This window comes from Dryobates pubescens, chromosome Z, assembly GCF_014839835.1.
Source record: "Dryobates pubescens isolate bDryPub1 chromosome Z, bDryPub1.pri, whole genome shotgun sequence".
NCBI lineage: Eukaryota > Metazoa > Chordata > Aves > Piciformes > Picidae > Dryobates > Dryobates pubescens.
The window spans coordinates 96,538,642-96,556,676 of record NC_071657.1 but is presented as its reverse complement, the minus strand read 5'-3'; the positions used below and the strand labels follow the sequence as shown (position 1 = coordinate 96,556,676).

General features: G+C 40.2%; 1 protein-coding gene across 2 annotated transcripts in view; it reads left to right on the top strand.

Moving 5' to 3' along the window:
• ARL15 (ADP ribosylation factor like GTPase 15) overlaps positions 1–18,035 on the top strand; it is a 260,425-nt gene that overhangs the window by 8,803 nt on the left and 233,587 nt on the right. Inside the window, exons 2-4 of one of the 2 annotated variants that reach the window (XM_054178802.1) lie at positions 5,545–5,560; positions 7,488–7,578; positions 8,193–8,249. The exons of the other annotated variant lie outside the window; for it this stretch is intronic. Coding sequence (XP_054034777.1) covers positions 8,196–8,249 — 54 coding nt within the window. The 5' untranslated portion in view covers positions 5,545–5,560; positions 7,488–7,578; positions 8,193–8,195. The remainder of the gene's footprint in view (positions 1–5,544; positions 5,561–7,487; positions 7,579–8,192; positions 8,250–18,035) is intronic. 2 annotated transcript variants of the gene reach the window in all.

Here is an 18,035-nt window from a genome sequence, read left to right as displayed (position 1 = left end):
GTAGTAAGTCATTTTTCCCAGAAGAGCAGAAAAAACAGGAACTGTTTTTTCCCACAAGTATAGTTGAATTCTGAGACTCACTTGTGCAGTGATGTTAGAGAGGTAAAAATGAGCAGGCTGAATTCATACAGTTTCTGGAAGATCAGGTCCATTGTGGGGGGCAGTGTTAAACATCCTATTCAGATGCAGTGGTAGGCTTATGAGGATCAGGATGCCACGATTGCTGGAAATTGTTGTCCTGGTGTTTATGCTCTGTGCTAAACGCCTCCATCCCTTCTCATTGAAGGGACAGCTAGCTGTGCTTCCAGAACAGGAAAATGCAGATAGAAAATTGAGATATTTTTGGATGGTATCCAGGAGCCCTCTCCAGTGTAAGCAGAATTACACTGACTGCACAGGAGGTGAGATTCTTTTTAATTCAGAGGGATTTATGAAGATACACAATCCATCCCACAGATATGAAACTAAAGGGTTCCTTCTGATTGGAGGTGCTGGCTTGGCATATGAGCAGAGAGGCTGCTGGACTTCCAACATTTGTATCCTAACCAATTTCACAGAATCAGAATCACAGAAACATTCAAGTTGGAAAAGACCCCCAAGATCACCCAGTCCAACCAATAACCCTAGTCTGCCTAGTTCAGCCTGAAACCATATCCCCAAGCGCCACATCCAAATGACCTTTAAACACATGCAGGGTTGGTGACTCAAACACCTCCCTGGGCAGCACATTCCAGTGCCTGACTGCTCTTTCTGTGAAAAACTTCTTCCTAATAAATATAAATTAGAATAAACCAGATTGGAAGAGACCTTTGAGATGACTCTGTCGAACCCATCATCCAACACCATCTAATCAACTAAACCATGGCACCAAGCACCCCATCAAGTCTCTTCCTAAACACTTCCAGTAATGGCGACTCCACCACTTCCCTCGGCAGCCCATTCCAATGGGCAATCACTCTTTCAATGAAGAACTTCTTCCTAACATCCAGCCTAAGCCTCCCCTGGTGCACCTTGAGACTGTGTCTTCCTGTTCTGGTGCTGGTTGCCTGGGAGAAGAGACCAACCCCCACCTGGCTACAATTTCCCTTCAGGTAGTTGTAGATAGCAATAAGGTCTCCCCTGAGCCTCCTCTTCTCCAGGCTAGGCAACCCCAGCTCCCTCAGCCTCTCTTCACAGGGCTTGTGTTCCAAACCCCTCACCAGCCTTGTTGCCCTTCTCTGGACATGCTCCAGCAAGTCAACATCTTTCCTAAACTGAGGGGCCCAGAACTGGACACAGGACTCGAGGTGCGGCCTAACCAGTGCAGTGTACAGGGGCAGAATGACCTCCCTGCTCCTGCTGGCCACACTGTTCCTGATTCAAGCCAGGATGCCACTGGCCTTCTTGGATGCCTGGGCACACTGCTGGCTCATGTTCATCCTACTATCAACCAGTACCCCCAGGTCACTCTCTGCCTGGCCACTTTCCAGCCACTCTGACCCCAGCCTGTAGCACTGCATGGGGTTGTTGTGGCCAATGTGTAGAACCCAGCACTTAGATGACTTCAATCTCATTCTGTTGGACTCTGCCCATCTGTCCAGCCTGTCGAGGTCCCTCTGCAGAGCACCTGCCCCCAGCTTGGTGTCATCTACAAACTTACTGATGATGGACTCAATGCCTTCATCCAGATCATCAATAAAGATGTTAAAGAGCATGGGGCCCAGCATTGATCCTTGGGGCACACCACTAGTGACTGGCTGCCAGCTGGATGTGGCACCATTCACCACCACTCTCTGGGCTTGGCTCTCCAGCCAGTACCTAAACCAGCACAGAGTGCTGCTGTCCAAGCCACGAGCTGACAGTTTGGCCAGGCGTTTTGCTATGGGGGATGGTGTCAAAGGCCCTGTTGAAGTCCAGGTAGACTACATCCACAGCCTGCCCCACATCCACCAGGCAGTCACCTGATCATAGAAGGAGATCAGGTTGGTCAGGCAGGACCTGCCCTTCCTAAACCCATGCTGGCTGGGTCTGATCCCTTGGCCATCCTGTAAGTGCTGTGTGATTGCACTCAAGATGACCTGTTCCATAATCTTGCCTGGCACTGAGGTCAGGCTGACAGGTCTGTAATTCCCTTGGCTTGTCCAACCAGCCCTTCTTGTGGATGGGCATTACATTGGCCAGCTTCCAGTCCTCTGGGACCTCTGGTGTTGAAAAATGATGGTGAGTGGCTTGGCCAGCTCATCTGCCAGCTCTAGGATGGATCCCTAGGATGGATCCCATCTGATCTCATGGACTTGTGGGGATCCAAGCAGCTAACTACTTTCTCCTGGATCACAGGGGGACTATACTGCTCCCTGACTCCATCTGCCAGCTCAGGAGGCCAGTTGTCCAGAAGACAGCCTATCCTGCTATTAAAATTTGAAGCAAAGAAGGTGTTAAGTACCTCTGCCTTTTCCTCATCTTTTGTCACTTTGTTCCCCCCCGTGTCCACCAAGGAGTGGAAGTTGTCCTTGCCCCTCCTCTTGCTATTAATATATTTATCATGTCCAGTCTTAACCTACCCAGTCGTAGCTTGAGGCCATTCCCTCTTCGATCACTAATGACCTGTGAGAAGAGACCAGCACCATCCTTGCTACAGTGTCCTTTCAGGTAGTTGTAGAGAGCAAAGAGGTCTCCCCTCAGCCTCCTCTTTTGCAAACTAAACAGCCCCAGCTCTTTCAGTTGCTCTTCATAAGACTTATTCTCCAGGCTCTTCACCAGCTTCGTTGCCCTCCTCTTCACTCACTTACAGCATCTCGAAATCTGTCCTGTATTGAGGTGCCCAAAACTGGACACAATTCTCAAGATGTGGCCTCACCAGCACTGAGTACAATTTATGATTTCACATGTAAGAACTACAAGATTAAATGGAGCTGAATCTTAATTGGCAGCCTGTGATGAGTGCAGTGATGATCATAGAATGTTTGGGGTTGAAAGGGACCTTTAAAGGTCATCTCATCCAGCCAACTAGATCAGGTTGCTGAGATCTTCATCCAATCTGACCATGAATGTTTACAGGGAGAGGAAATCTATCTCCTCTCTGAGCAGCCTTCTTCCAGTGTTTTTCCACCCTCATAAATAATTTATTCCTTATGTCTAGTCTAAATCTACGCCTTTTCAGTTGAAAACCATTACCTCTTGTCCTGTTTCTACATGCCATGTGAAAAAGTTTGTCCCTGTCTTATAGTGCGCCTTTAAGTATTGCAATGCCTTGTCTTCTGTAAGCTGAGTAAACACAATTCTCTTAGTCTGTCCTCTCAGGAGAGGTGTTCTAGCCCTTTAATCATTTTTCTGGCCTTCATCTGGACCTGCTCCAACAGGTCTATGGCTACAGACCTGGATTCAGTACCCCAGGTAGGGTTTCACTAGAGTGGAGTACAGCAGCAGAATCACCTCCCTTGACCTGCTGGCTCAGGATATAGTTGGCCTGCTTGTCTGTGAGTGCACATTGATGGCTTGTGTCCAGCTTTTCATCCACCAGTACACCGAAGACATCTCCACAGGATGATGCACTTTGCAGTGAGTGTTCTCTCATTGCTTTATTCTTGCATGGAAACTTGCATACTTTCAGATTTGAGCAGTGCAGAAAAGATACATAATTCTTGAGAATATCTATCCTGTTCTTGCAGTTATTAATTTGGTGTTGGCTAATCAATGTTTGAACCATTATAGTAATGGAAAACTGTTGTAATAAGAATATGCCCTAAAAGAGGGGAGAGCATTGTTCTCTGGTGCATCTACTTGGTCACTTTTCACGATGAGAAGAGAGTTCTTGGAACTAATTCTATTTCCTCTTCATTTATCACTGCCTTTCTATTAGCATCAAATTTCTTCTCATCTAAACTCAGATTTATTCTTCCAATATTCATGTACAAGAAGGTTGGTATTTAAAAAAAATTCTAATTACTAGCATTAAAGGAGAACATGGAAAGATTCTGTGTGTCTTATCCTTCAGAACTATATTAAAAAAGAATTGTGGGAGTTTCAATTAATGGCATTTCTAATTTAATGTACTAGAGGGCTATTACATCTTGTGCTAAAAGAGTTCAAGTTGGAGTTGAGCACACAAGCTTAGCAAACAGCAGTTCTGGACAAAGTTCCTGCCACCCATAATGTAGCATAGTTGTGTGTGCTTTTGGGTACCTATGCATTCTTTAAAACATGTAATCACCAACAATTTCTTTCGGGCTCCATACATACAGGTACCTTAAAACCTGCATATTGTTTATGCAAGTGTTGCTAATTTTCACAGTTCACAGAATAGAATCATAGAATCAATAGGTTGGAAGAGACCTCAAGGATCATCAAGTCCAACCTGTCACCCAAGACCTCATGGCTACTAAACCATGGCACCAAGTGCCACATCCAATCCTCTTTTGAACACCTGCAGGGATGGTGACTCCACTACCTGCCTGGGCAGCCCATTCCAATGGCTAACAATTCTCTCTCAAGAACTTTCGCCTCACCTCGAGCCTAAACTTCCCCTGGCACAGTTCTTGCATACTGCAAAAGATACAGACAAGAAAAAGGACAGAAAAGCTTTTGCCTGGAACATTCTGTAATTCCAAGTGATTACTGGGGTGAACCACTTCTTTATAAATGAGTAGGAGTGATCTTAATCTTTTTTCTGCTGAAGAAACATATCACCAGGATGAACCCAACAACTTCCGTTTCTTGTTTTACTTTCTGGTTTTGTGGTCTTGGGACTATACTTAGTGCTGTAGTGTATTTAGTATTATTGCAAAGCAAGCTGAGGTCAAAGTGAGTATTTCTGTTGGTTGGCAGGTTTGATGATACCAGCTCCTGCAGTATCAAGCCTCTTGTGTCTTTTCTGAGAAACCTCCTTCCCTTTTCATTACCCAGATACTTGATACTAGTGCTGCAACTTTGAAGTGAACAGTTGCAGAACATTCATCTCTTCAAAATTTGCTCTGCTGTAAATATTATGGCTAGGAATTTCATTCTGTATTTGCTGAAGATACAGATGTTAACACAATTTTCAGGTACTACTGTGTTCCTGTGTCAGAGCTGTATGAGATTGGTGTTTGTTTGTTTGAAATACCAGATACTGAAATTGTTTTGCACTGGTACTGATGCTGAATGCTTCAAAAAAAAAAAATGAGCAGAACAAATGCTCGCTGGGAATGAAAGGCTCCACAGTTGCAAGGCAGATATCTGTCTTTCTGTGTCATTATGAACGGTCACGTTTTTGCTGTATATGATTAAAATAACAAGCATGTTAACCATGAGCTTAGTTTCCAGATGGAGAAATTATTTGATGTTTGTGAGATGACTCTTTGCCTAAGAGAGTTCATGTTGGTAGAGATGCATGCTTATGTTGTTTGACATATTTGACCTGAGAACTCCATTTCTCACTTTAGTCATATTAAGTGACTTCTATTAAGAAAAATTCATTGTAGAATTGTATCACACAAGGTATCATCTGTCTTTTTGCAATATTCCTAGGTATATTTTTACATTTTTTTTTTCTTTTACTTTCATGCTTACCATGTAAAATCGTTTCAGAAAGCAACAATAAAATGTAAGTAAATTAAATGCAAAGTCTCCAAGAATTGTGTAACTCAAAATGGGCTGCAAAACGAAAGTAATGAAAGTTTATAACTACTGAGAATAAACACCCCACAGTAGCAGCAGAATATAGCATATATTGCAATTCAGTGATTACAATGATAGTCTGTAGGATATCATCATTAACTGTGTAATTATTTAAATCCATTGCCAGTGTTAAGTAATCAAACTGAAATAATATTGGAAGGAATGTAAATCTTCTAAGCTAAAGTAGTGGTGAATATAAGAACCTAACAGCAGCACTGGAATTGAGCTTTTTTAACACTGTTGAGTGCAGATCATAAGCACTATCTTGGAGGCCTGGGGACTCAATTACCTCAATACTTAGTTGGGAAATGCATAGGGGAAACATTCATTTGGTGCTGTGTGTGATGGTAGAACGGAGAGATAATTTTAGAGTTCGTGCTTTGTAATAGCTTGTTAATTTCAGCACATTAACAATGTCAAAACCAGCAACAGATGAGTAAAGTAATGCAGATGTAGCTTGCTTTACTCTACTGAAGCAAGGGTCTGTGGGTGCTCTCAGGGGACTTTGAACTGGAGCTTAGTTTCTCGTGAACGTGTAGCCCAAAAGTGCTGAACAAAAAATTAAATGAGGAAAACACTTTATAATGCTGGCCTCGTCTAGAGTAAAAGAAATCTGTACAAACTGAGAGAAACTGCAGTTTGCTGCTGCATGTTTACTATCCTTGCAACCCAAAGTAATCTGTTAATTTTTATATACAGTTGGGTCTACTATCAACATAGAAACTGTCACCATACTACAAATACCAAACACACTATGTATCACCCTGTGTCTAATATGGACTTATATTGCAGCAGGCGTGGGTTAAATATTAGGAAGCTTTCTAGTAGTGAGGGTAATGAAGCCCTGGGCTAGATTGCTTGAGGAGGTCATCCATACCTGGAACCACTGAAACGAGGTCTACAGATACTTTCAGGAGAAGGTGTATGTACGATTTATAACCCTCCCCACCGCTTTATGTACCATACGTGTGCAAGAGAGGATTTTTCAAAGTTAACTGTTTTCCTATTTTTCTGTAACATTTTTTAGTGTGGGAAACTGAGCACAAGTTGTAGAATTAGATGTTGTGTCTGAAAGCAGGGGAGGGACAAAAAAAAAAATTATCCTAGAAATTTATATGGTGCTTTGAAGCAGCACTTCCTTGTCAGAACTAATGATCTAGGTTACTTGTAGTAAGATGAGGCACTTGGTGCCATGGTTTAGTTGAGTAGACGGTGTTGGGTGATAGGTTGGACTTGACGATCTTGAAGGTCTTTTCCAACCTGGTTAATTCTATTCTATTCTACAGAAAAGAAAGTCAATCATGCTGTTGAGGTTCGCTTTCAGAATTTTGTGCTGCTGTTTTTGACTTCAGGCAGTTCTGTGAAATACTGTTAATTTAAAATTGGAATTTAATGGTTACAGCAAAAGAAAACTGTTCATATATTTATTGTTCATAGTTTGTAACAGCTTTTTAAATGATCTTTTTGGGGGGGTTGGTGGGGAGGGAGAGGTTATGAAAAGCAGAAGCTATAAGAAACAAATGTTTCACTGATATTGTTTGGAGCCTGTAGCATCCATCTCTTCACCTTCATCTTTGAATACATACAAATGATATATGAACTTGTCAAGCATATAATAAAAATAGTCTACTTGATTGTTTTAATTTTTGCCTGCCATGACTTTTCAAATGTCTTGTTTAAAGTGATTCCTCAATTACTGTCCTGAATAAATAATTTAGATTGGCTTATTGTACCTGACTGTATATAAAAAATGGCAAAACTACAGTAGGTTTTCCTTTGGTGTTCAGGAGTTGCATTTATTTTCTGGCTTGTTCCTGCTACTTAAAGAAAGTATTTTTCATCTGTTTCATCAGAAATTCGTAGTCCATCCTCAGCCTCTCTGGGTGACTGCAGAAGACATAGAATTGTGGCATCACAACAGATTGGAAGTTGAGCGAGTTGAGGGTAAAAACTTTTAATATGATTATTCACAGCTGTAACAGCAGATTAAATAAAATATTCAAGACAGAGTTCTGTTTTGAACATGAAAATCTCTGAAGACTGACAGAATGTGACTTCTGAAATAGGGAACATGAAATTATTTGCGTTACATTGGTATATAGAAGGGAATTTGAATATTGGTACAGGGAGAGAACTATAATGTTTGAACACGGATGGTCTTTACTGTGCACCAAAAAGCCAAAAGCACGTTACTCAAATGTCTTTTGCAGATTGTTTTAAAACCAGAGTAAATAAAAATAAATGGGGCTGAAAGCTTGCACACAAAATGTTAATGTTGTGTACAGGCATTTTGGGGACCATAACGTAATCTGAGGCCTATATAAATGAAGGGCATTAGTAAGTGCAATGGTGTTGGCAGCTGCTTCTGTATGAAAGACTATGCAGATACTTATTACCTGATTTTATATAGTGCTTTTCTGAGTTTCTTTAATACAGCCTTACAGAAGAAAGGTCAAGTCGTAACAGGTGTTTCTTTCAGGGGAGAGGGGAGAGATGGGAAGAAAAATCATTCCTAATAAATAGCATTCTTGGTAATGTTTTCATTTTAATTTCTTTAGACTATGTCTGAATGTATCCAGTTCTCATTTGCTGTTTGTAGAATTGGCATTTACACGGTAAGACAATGTTCTAACTAAATAATTTTTGTTGGTGTTAATGCCTTTTGAGTGAAAAAAAGCTACTTACTTTTGGAGGATCAGGATTAAGTAATGCAGTTAGCAAAAGGGATTTCTCATTTCAGTTTATTAAACAGACTACAGCATGGTTTTATCCTGACAGAGATTTACTAGTACTAGGACAGAAAATGTATTTTCCACTTTTAATTAAAGGTAAAGAAAGATTAAGCCAACCCCTCAGGAACAAGAAAATGCAGAATTGGTGTGTATCACTTGTGGAGAATTCTGGCCTCATGTAAGTGCTGAAGAGTTCATATACTTTTGCTTTTAAATATCCATGATGTTTAAGTAAAGCCATATATTAAAACCTGTCAGCTAAATATGCATATTGCTGCAAGCTGTGTCTGGAGTGCTTTGTATTTTCCAAATACTGTTAACTTCAACTTCCCAGAAGTTCATTCTGTAAGCTCTGCTTAAAATATATACAACTCAACTCATGCTTCAAGTCTTACAACTATTGGACCAGGAGTGCTGCACCAACTACTAATATTTTGTAGGAAGAAGCCTGGCACATAACTCTTCCCATTTTCTTACACTGTACCATCAAAAGTATAGGTGACTTTTGAACAACCATGGTAACAACTATGTACTACCAGTAAGTCTTACTTGAGTACAGATTCACAAAGCTGAACATTGGATTTTATTCTTAGAATTTGTTTTAAGGTAGGGTTTAATATCTGCTTGGGGTTGTGGTTTTGTTCCCCCCCCCCCGAAATTTGCCTGTGTTCTCTTTGCAACATCTAAAAGGCTGTTTTCTAAATAGTAGAAAAATAACACTTTTGGGTAATATGGACAAAATTTTCATGAAGGAAACTCCTGGTTGCAAAGTCAAAGGTGTACTTTCCTATGCTATTTAAGTTCCTTAGGAAGACTTCCTCTCTCCAAATTCCTATATGATAAAAGTATGCGTATCTTGAAGGATCAGAGAGGGTTGTAGTGTAAGTTTTTAATAGCTGCAAGGTACTCAGACCTTCACCCAGAACTTTAGAATTGTGTAGTAAGCTGTCCAAAATAATTTGAGGGATGTACAAAAATGTGTATGTATTGCACAACCAGTTACGAGCAGGTAAAACATACAGCAAAACACACTAACAAATTGTGGTGTGTATACTGCAGTGCACTGCTAAGTTAAAGTAGCTGCATTTACAGGTGTAGCTGGACAACTGGTATCTCATTGTGATCTTTTTGGCAGCATAATATTTAATCAAATGTTTTAAATTACAAAATATAAAGAACTAGTTTCATTATAAAAATGCTGAGAAGAACTGATTTCATTGACTACTGATAAGGGAGGAATGTGAGAAGGATGATGAGATGCCCTGCTGTGGACACAGTATAGAGGCAGGACATGCATCTCATGTAAAATGTGCTTGAAAGTGAAAATAGTTCCTTTAGGAAAATGCTAGGTGCCAGCAGTACTTGCCTGTATAGAAATGTCTGCTGTTGGGAAGGTGGTCTGATGTGAGAGGGGGTTTGGACAGCTTTGGTACCAGTGTAAAGGGAGAGGCCTGCTAAAGTGAGAGCTGGGCAGAAATGCAATGTCATGATTCCTTCCCCTCTGCTCTTCTCATGCTTAGTCACATAATTTAGCCACTGGACTTGTTGTTCAGGTGTGCAAACAGTCTGGCAGCTAGGAAGTACAGTACTCTACTGATGACAAGAAGCAAAACAGAGAACTCTGTCTTTTCCATTTAATTAATTCCATATATCTTGTTTCTATATGCTTTCTACTGCCTTCTGTTTTGCAGACCTAATAGGTTTGTTGTTATTGTTAATGGATTGTGTTTTTTTGTCCCAAAGTTAAGGAGTCTTTTGAATGCTAGTCCTTACCAGTACCATGTATTCAGTTTGTTCTATATTTTTGGACACTTCCGGTTCTGCATGTCCTTGTTGTACAGTGCTGCAAGTATCTTGCAAAGGCTTTTAGTCCTTTGGACTACAGACATGTCAATTGTTAAGTCTGTTTATCAAGCTGCTTATCAGTAACCCTCTTGAGCACCAATTACTTCAGCTGTACTATTCCATTAAGTCGCCTTCCTGTTTTTCAGATGGAGGAAGGGTACATGTAGTTATCCATAGCTACAGAAGCCTGTGCCACCTTTAGCTACCATGGCAAAGGATAAAACTTCGTTGTCTTGAGCTAAGAAAAACATAGGTCTTCGTAAGAGTGCAGAAAGAAATGTGGTACCCATTTTGGGACATTAAACGCTGCCTATGAAGGCAGGGTTTGTGGGAGGCTCTTTTAATGATACCTGAGGAGTAAGGCAAACCAACACAAAAATGGCTGGAGTAACTGTAGGTTTATCAATTGCATGTTTGTGCAAATTGCTTTGATTATACATTTGTAAGGCGTGTCAGAGAGAAAGAAAGTGATGAGGAGAGGGAAGTGAGGTAAGACCAGAGGCAAGAGTAGAAAAGTACCACCCCTTTGAATTCCAGCTGCATTCTTCATGATTGATGTTGTCTTGGTGGTGGGTTCACACCTGAATTAGTGGTGCTGAATTTTATCCATAAGTTTGTCTTCATTCCCTTTCATTTAATTTTTCTTCCATTTGCTTGTCCGCACTAGAAGAAAAAATTCTGGAAAATAACATTTTTTTCCTTCTTTGATTGCAGAATATGGCATCAATAGATAAGCTGTTAGAAAACACTAATTTAAAAACAAAACCAAGGATAACAAAAAAAACAAAACCTCTTTAGAGCTTTCTGCTTCACAGATGCTGGGTATGGCAAGTGATGCACTCTAGCAGTATTGCATCAGTGTTGGCATCTTCATGAAAATGAGGAGTAATGGTTAGTTTAGTTTTAGTAACCTCTTGGCTAGAATTTGTGCAATGACATGTGGAAATAAATAATGCATTCACACAGCTGTGCTTACTGTAATTTATATACGGTAAGTATAGTAAATGATGCAAATTGCTTTTAGTTCCTTGGTTTACTTTGGATTAGCTTATGTTTGTCTTTGTTTATAATGATAAATGCATGCATTGAAATGGTTTGACTGGAAGCAGTTGGTGTGTTAAGGAATCTGATCTTAGAACAAATCAGAAATAACATTTATTCGTGAAGTTGTGGAGGGGAACCTTTTAAGAGAAGAGATACCAACTGAGGTGGTAATTAAAGGCAGTCATGGAATAGGTGGTGATCGTGCAAGTGTGTTTGGAAAGGTTCAGAAGCTAGCCTGGGACTTACAGTATGGAAAGCTTCCTCTGAGGCTCTTCCCATCCCCAAAGTAGTTTTCCATTGGAAAATGCAAAGTTAAAGTAATAACAGGGCTCATATAGTATATCCTGTCTACTCCTCCCTTTCCCATGTCATGTCCTTGACGTTAGCAGCAAAACAAAAGCACAAAGGGGCAGCAGGAAAAAATCCTTTTATGTGCTACCCTTTGGGAAATGTGGACAATTCCATCCACAGTTATTGTTGATACTCTGGATAAAGAAAAATATCAATGTTTTCAACTTCCCATCTTAAATAAAAGATGCTTGCAATCACCAAAATCTTGGCAGTAGCTTGAGTTTGCAACTACATCCATTTTGTTGCTGCAAATCTATAGCTGGGTAGCTTGAACCATTCTGGTTTCTGCATTGCTACCAAGTGAAACAGGAGAAAGGCAGAATGTTCTGATGCATGTGTTCCTCTATGTGTGTGAGTGCTAGATATAACATGCAGTTTTTTTGCTGTGAGAATTTATCTTCTATTATTTTGAAATAAAGAATTTTGGACTCCTCTTTTTCATCTCAAAAGGGAAAAGTGAAGACAGGCGAAGTGGAAAATTGTCAAGGCAGGGTCAGGATTTGGGATGAGAATACAATTCTTTACACAGAGTTCATTGGTTAAAGTAAACTATACTTGAATTAATGAGCAACCTCTCCTTGTGCTCAGAGCTCATGTTCTCTGCTGTAATTGCTCAGCAGGTTGGTCGAACCAGTGCTGCTATGACAGTATTACTACCCATAGCTATTAATTGTTAAAACACTGCAGTACTTTGACAACCTCTGACAACTAGTGATTGATTTCACTGGAAAAGGTGTAGTTTGCCAAATTAGCCTGTTAATTTTTGTCAGAATAAAATGCCTGTTTGTCAAACTTGCAGGCTGCTATAGCTTTTTATCCTTAAATAGGGACATTTATCAACTTGGACAGGGTTCCTTCTGACTAGTTTCGGTTGTCCATGGCTGTCTCCTGCTCCAGGAAACATCAGCATTCTTCCACAGATCACTAATTTTAGGAAGGACTAGGTAGAAAGTCCAGAGCCTCATTACAGAAGTCTTAAATATTTTCTGTTCAGTCAAGTTGTTGTTCAGATTGTATTCATCAAAGCTATGTTGTTAGTTATCCTGTACATAAACACTGTTCAGCATCTTCCCTTTGGAAGTCAGGATTCCTGATCCTCAGTGTTGCTGCCTTTCCAGAAAACAGTTGTGTAATGTACTGGCAAAATGTCATGTTTTCCTTTCAGTGGCTGGTCTGCATGAAAGATAAACTACTCCTGTAGGCTCAAGTGATGCAGGGGATGATTGTGTGAGCATGGAATTTTCCTGATGGCCTCTGCTAAGCACCTTTTTTCATATGGTTTGCAAAGTAGCCTCTTTAATTTTAAAACCAAAAATTAGTTCCCTTAAATGAGTAATGGATGTAAAATGTAAATTAGAAGTACATTGCAAAGCAAAAGTATTCAAAATTCTGACAGCCTCCAATGGAAAATATCACATGCTAGAAATCTGAGCTGCCCTGTGACTGTGGAATCAAAGATAGCAGTGGGGAATGTTGATTTACTGAGTGGCAGGTGTACAAACCCAGCAGTTAGCTGTACAATTTGAATTACGGAGGGAGTTTGCTTTCACATTCTGTAGTCCAGAGGCTGGATCTGTGCATACTCATGAGGTTTGAAAAAAAGCAAAGTTAATTTGCAAGAACTCCTGGAGCCTGGCTGTGCGGTTCTAATTTGTGGTGAAAGATTGTCCTATGGTTATACTAAAAGTTACATACACTGCTCTGTGTGTGAGTCTCATCTTCTACTTGGGTTGCATAAATAAGAATCTAACAGGTGATTTGCAAATTGTAGACTAATCTATATAACTCACAGTACTTTTATGCAGATGGCTTTGTGGTATTTATTGTTCTGTTGTTACTCACATTCTTCCTAAAAGTGGTCTTGCTTTACAGTAATGATTTGTAGAATGTTTCTGGTTGGCCTCTATTTACTTTTAACAGCAGCTGGACAACACTGTATTAGAAATTACTCTTTTTTTTTTTTTTTTTTTTTTTTTCAGGAAAACTACCTTTTTCATAAGGTGCTACAGAAGTGGGATTGGTTGGTTCATTGGGTTTTAGATGGGTTTTGGTAATACGAACTCAAAAGCTTGTCTGTTTTCCTTGGACCCCTAAAACAATGGTTTTTCCTACTGAAAATGCTTGCACAGTATCCTGTGTTATTGTCAAGGATTTACATAGCACAAAATTGCACTGGATTTTAAATAGGTTTATATTGCTGTGTATTATGTTGTTGAGTAGAAAATGACAGTTCAATGGATATTGTAACTTTGTACAGTAGTTCCACTGATACGAATGTGTATAACTATATATACTTACATGTCAAAAGATAGTTTTGAGTATGCAAGTGTCTTAGTATCTCCAGTGCCATTCTGGGCAGTAGATTGCAGGAATGACTTGTGCCTGGCAGGCAGAGGCTACTTACAGCTATCACTGTATGTTGTAACCAAGACTTTAAAATTCTGTTACTGGTATTGTTGCATTTGTCTGTGTGAATGTGGCCAAATCACTTGGAACTCCCTTTGCAGTTGTATTTGTTCCAAGGCTTTCTAAACTTGCAACTTACATTTCTTAGCTGTATTTAATACTATCAGTTCAAGTGCTAGACCCACTTTTTTTTTCCCCACTCAACCCACTTGATGTCCTTTAAGAGCACACAAACAGAAATTATTTGTTGTGCAGTTATTTTGTTAAATACTGTCTCTCAGGCCTAAACGTGTCTACCATTTTTGCTTATCTTCTTGTCCTTTAGACAAGCAGTACTCCTGAGTGCTTTCAGTGTGTTGCGCCTTGATTAAGATAAAACACCTACTCAGGTGCTTGGGCATTCCTCAGTTCAAGTTGTATGAAGTATGTCTATATGTCATGTTTGAGATAAATAGACTTGGCAGAATCACAGAATGGTAGGGTTGGAAGGGACCTCTGGAGACACCTAGTTCAACCTCTGCTGCCAAAGCAGGATCACCTAGGGCAGGCCACAGAGGAACATGTCCAGTGGGTCTTGAAATTCTCTAGAGAAAGAGACTTCACAGCCTTTCCAGGTAGCCTGTTTCAGTGCTCTGTCACCCTCACAGTAAAGACGGTTTTCCTGGTCTTGAGGTGAACTTCCTGTGTTGCAGTTTGTATCTATTTCCCCTTGTCCCATCACAAGGCACCACTGAAAAGAGACTGGTCTCTTCTGGACACCCACCCTTCAGATATTTGTAAACATTAAGTTCCCCTCTCAGTCTTCTCTTTTCCAGGCTAAACAGCCCCAGGTCTCTTAGCCTTTCCTCATAAAACAGATGCTCCAGGCCCTTAATCATCCTCAGAGCCTTCTGTTGGACTCCTCCTAGTATTTCCCAGTCTCTCTTGAACTGGGGAAGTCAGAACTAGAGACAGTACTCCAGACATGGTCTCACCAGAGAGAGGCAGGAGAACCTGCCTGAACCTGCTGGATGGTCTTCTTAATGTATCCCAGGAGACCACTGGCCATCTTGGACACGAGGGCACATTGCTGCCCCATGGATAACTTACTGTCTACCAGGACTCCTAAGTTTCTTGTCCATGAAGATGCTTTCCAGTAGGTCATCCCCTAATTTATACTGGTGCATGGGGGTTATTCCTCCTCAGGTGCAGTGCTCTACACTTATCCTTGCTGAACTTCATTAGGTTCCCCTTTGTCCAGCTCTTCAGTCTGTTAGGCTGGATGTTAGGAAGAAGTTCTATACAGAGAGAGTGATTGCCTATTGGAATGGGCTGCCTGGGAAGGTGGTGGAGTCACCATTGTTGGTGGTGTTCAGGAGGAGACTTGATGGGGTGCTTGGTGCCATGGGTTAGGTGGGTTGGATTGGTTGATGGGTTGGACACGATGATCTTGAAGGTCTCTTCCAACCTGGTCTATTCTATTCTATTCAGATCTTGCTGAATGGCCTGCTGGTGTAAAATCTGTGAGAGTGTACAGAGGTGATTTTGTTTGTAAGAGTTCTAGCTGTCCCATGGTTGAAGCCAAACAGTCTTAATCTCTGACCATTTTCTGGCAGTGTGTTGGTTACCTGGTTTGGGAAATGTCGAGCTCCTCCTTCATCCTCTCAAAATTCCAGAATGTCAGCCAAGTGATGTGGTTCTGCATGTTTAATTTTTTTTTTCCCCAGCCACTTATGGAATTATCTGTGTATAATCTGCTCATGTTTGTCTTTTCTTTTTCATCACACAGTTCAGTTACCCATTGTTACCTATTTTTCACACGTCCCATTTAGTGCTCCCTTATGTATCATGTTTGGGTTTTTTTCATCTCATTGATGTTGTTCTACTTCATCCTGGCCTTCTCTGTTAGATGAGACTTCTGGCCACTAACATAATGCTTTTCATGCTGTACAACTCTTGTCCCTTGTACCTCATACATGTTTCTTAGTATTTCATTAATTCCCCCCAGTTTTAACACAGAGTGTTTTAACTTCTGCAGTTGTTTCTTGGGATGAGTGGTAGTAATAGAAACGTGCAGAGATAAAACATTTTGAGGTATATTATATGCTAAGATCACTACTGTAGTGTAGTCAGACAACATACACTTTAACTTATGGAAGATGATTATTTGTTCCCTGATTCTAAAACTATGCATTTCCAAAACATTTGAGATTTTCTTAGCCAGGCCTGTGCTGTATTAGTGTTCTCTTGAAGTATCTCCTCACTTCATTTTGTTGTCATCTTGAATTACACTGAAGACATTCCAGTGCATTTCTCTGGATGTGCATTTAAGTAATAGACCCTCTGTATAGGGTCATACCCAGAGGCCCAGTGCAGGTTCATACTCAGTTCCTGTTACAGTCTCCACAGTGACAAGCAGAGTACAGGCAGGTAGAAAATGTATCAAAGAGCTCTGTGTGTGTGTGTAAATGGTGCTGGTTCTGTGCCACATGCACTTGTCTATGTATGGAAAACAAGGCAGGATTTGCTGTGAAATTGAATCTTTGTAGGCAGAAGATCTTGGAATGGTGAAGGGAAAGTGAAACAGCCCTGTAGAAAAGGCTTTCAAGGTTTGTGGTTCAGATGCTTTTTCCGTGCTTTTTATGAATTGTGTAGTTTTATTTGCTATGGAAGAGAATGAACCTACTCAGAGGCAGATAGGGTCATGATGTGAAGTGCCATAGGGAAGTAACCCTTGATTTCAAGGATTCTAAAATGCTTTTCACTGTAACATCTCACTTGACTTTCAACAAGGAGAAAACTCTGAAAGTAATCCAGTGTAGAAATGCACACCTTGATGTAAGGGATCAAAAAGCATAGGCTATAGTAGCATGAGAAGCCCAAATACTAGACCTCAGCCTTGCAGTCAAGAGTAATGTGGGTGTCATAAAAGCGAATTCTAAATCCACATGCCCCATAAGTAAGAAGGTCAACATACTTAAAAATGGTTGTTGTGGAAGGCACTATGCTGAACCAGTGGAACTATGAGGCTCTAGGATGATCAGATAATGAGAAAGGAAATCATAATAAAAGAAACTGAGGTTTTAGGCATGTGTTTTGCTGAGTTTGTAAAAAAAAGTGAATTAATCTTGTAGAAGTTCTCACCCTCTAATAATAATCTTGTGAATGGTAAATCAGCTTCACATGGGGAATATGAAGAATGCTTGTGGTAAGTATGAAATCTGCGTGCATTTGGAAATGTCTATCGAACTCTTCTTCGTGATGGTTTGTACCACTATTGGGTTGTACTCCTGAATCTTGCAGCTAGTGGCCCAACTTTTAAACTTCTGGATGACAGACAAATTAACTCTTTAAAATTTTTTATGTTTATTTTTAGCAGGGTAAACAGAGGTATAAAATACAAGCAATTTGCTGATACTGCAAGCTTTAGACAAGATCTTGTTCTGAATCACAGTGCCTTGTGTGATGAATGTTTGGGCATCTGAATTCTGACATTAGCCTTCTGTTCTCTTTACTACTGGTTTTTGTATGAGTTAACTTTTCTCTTTCAAAAATCTGTAGTATAGTAGGCTCTTTCCTGAGGAAGGAAGATGTTACTAATTTGCTCTATTGAATAATGTCTCAAACAATGGCATTTCATCTTGAGCTGTCGACTACTTGTTCCCCTTTCTGGCGTCTTTCAAGGTTTCTTTAAGTGACGTAGGTGTGCCAGGTAAGCTGATAGTTTTTTCTCTCTAGTTCTAATGAAGTAATTCTTTATTTTTGTTTCTTTCTGTAGATGCTAACTGTGGTTTTGTATAACTAGGGTTCAGGAATTTGTACTTCTGCTCCCCTATTTCCTTCATCACTAGAATACTTTTCTTCCAAAAACTTGTGCTATATTTCAGTGTGTATATTGCCTGCCTACCGTAACTGCTTGCAAGGAAGCTTTTCTGCTCTTCATAAGGAAAAGGTATTCAGTGGAGAGCTGAAAAGAGAGAGTCCATAGCAAATGTGATGCTGAAGCTTTAAAAACTTATTTATGAAAGTCATATATAAATTTTT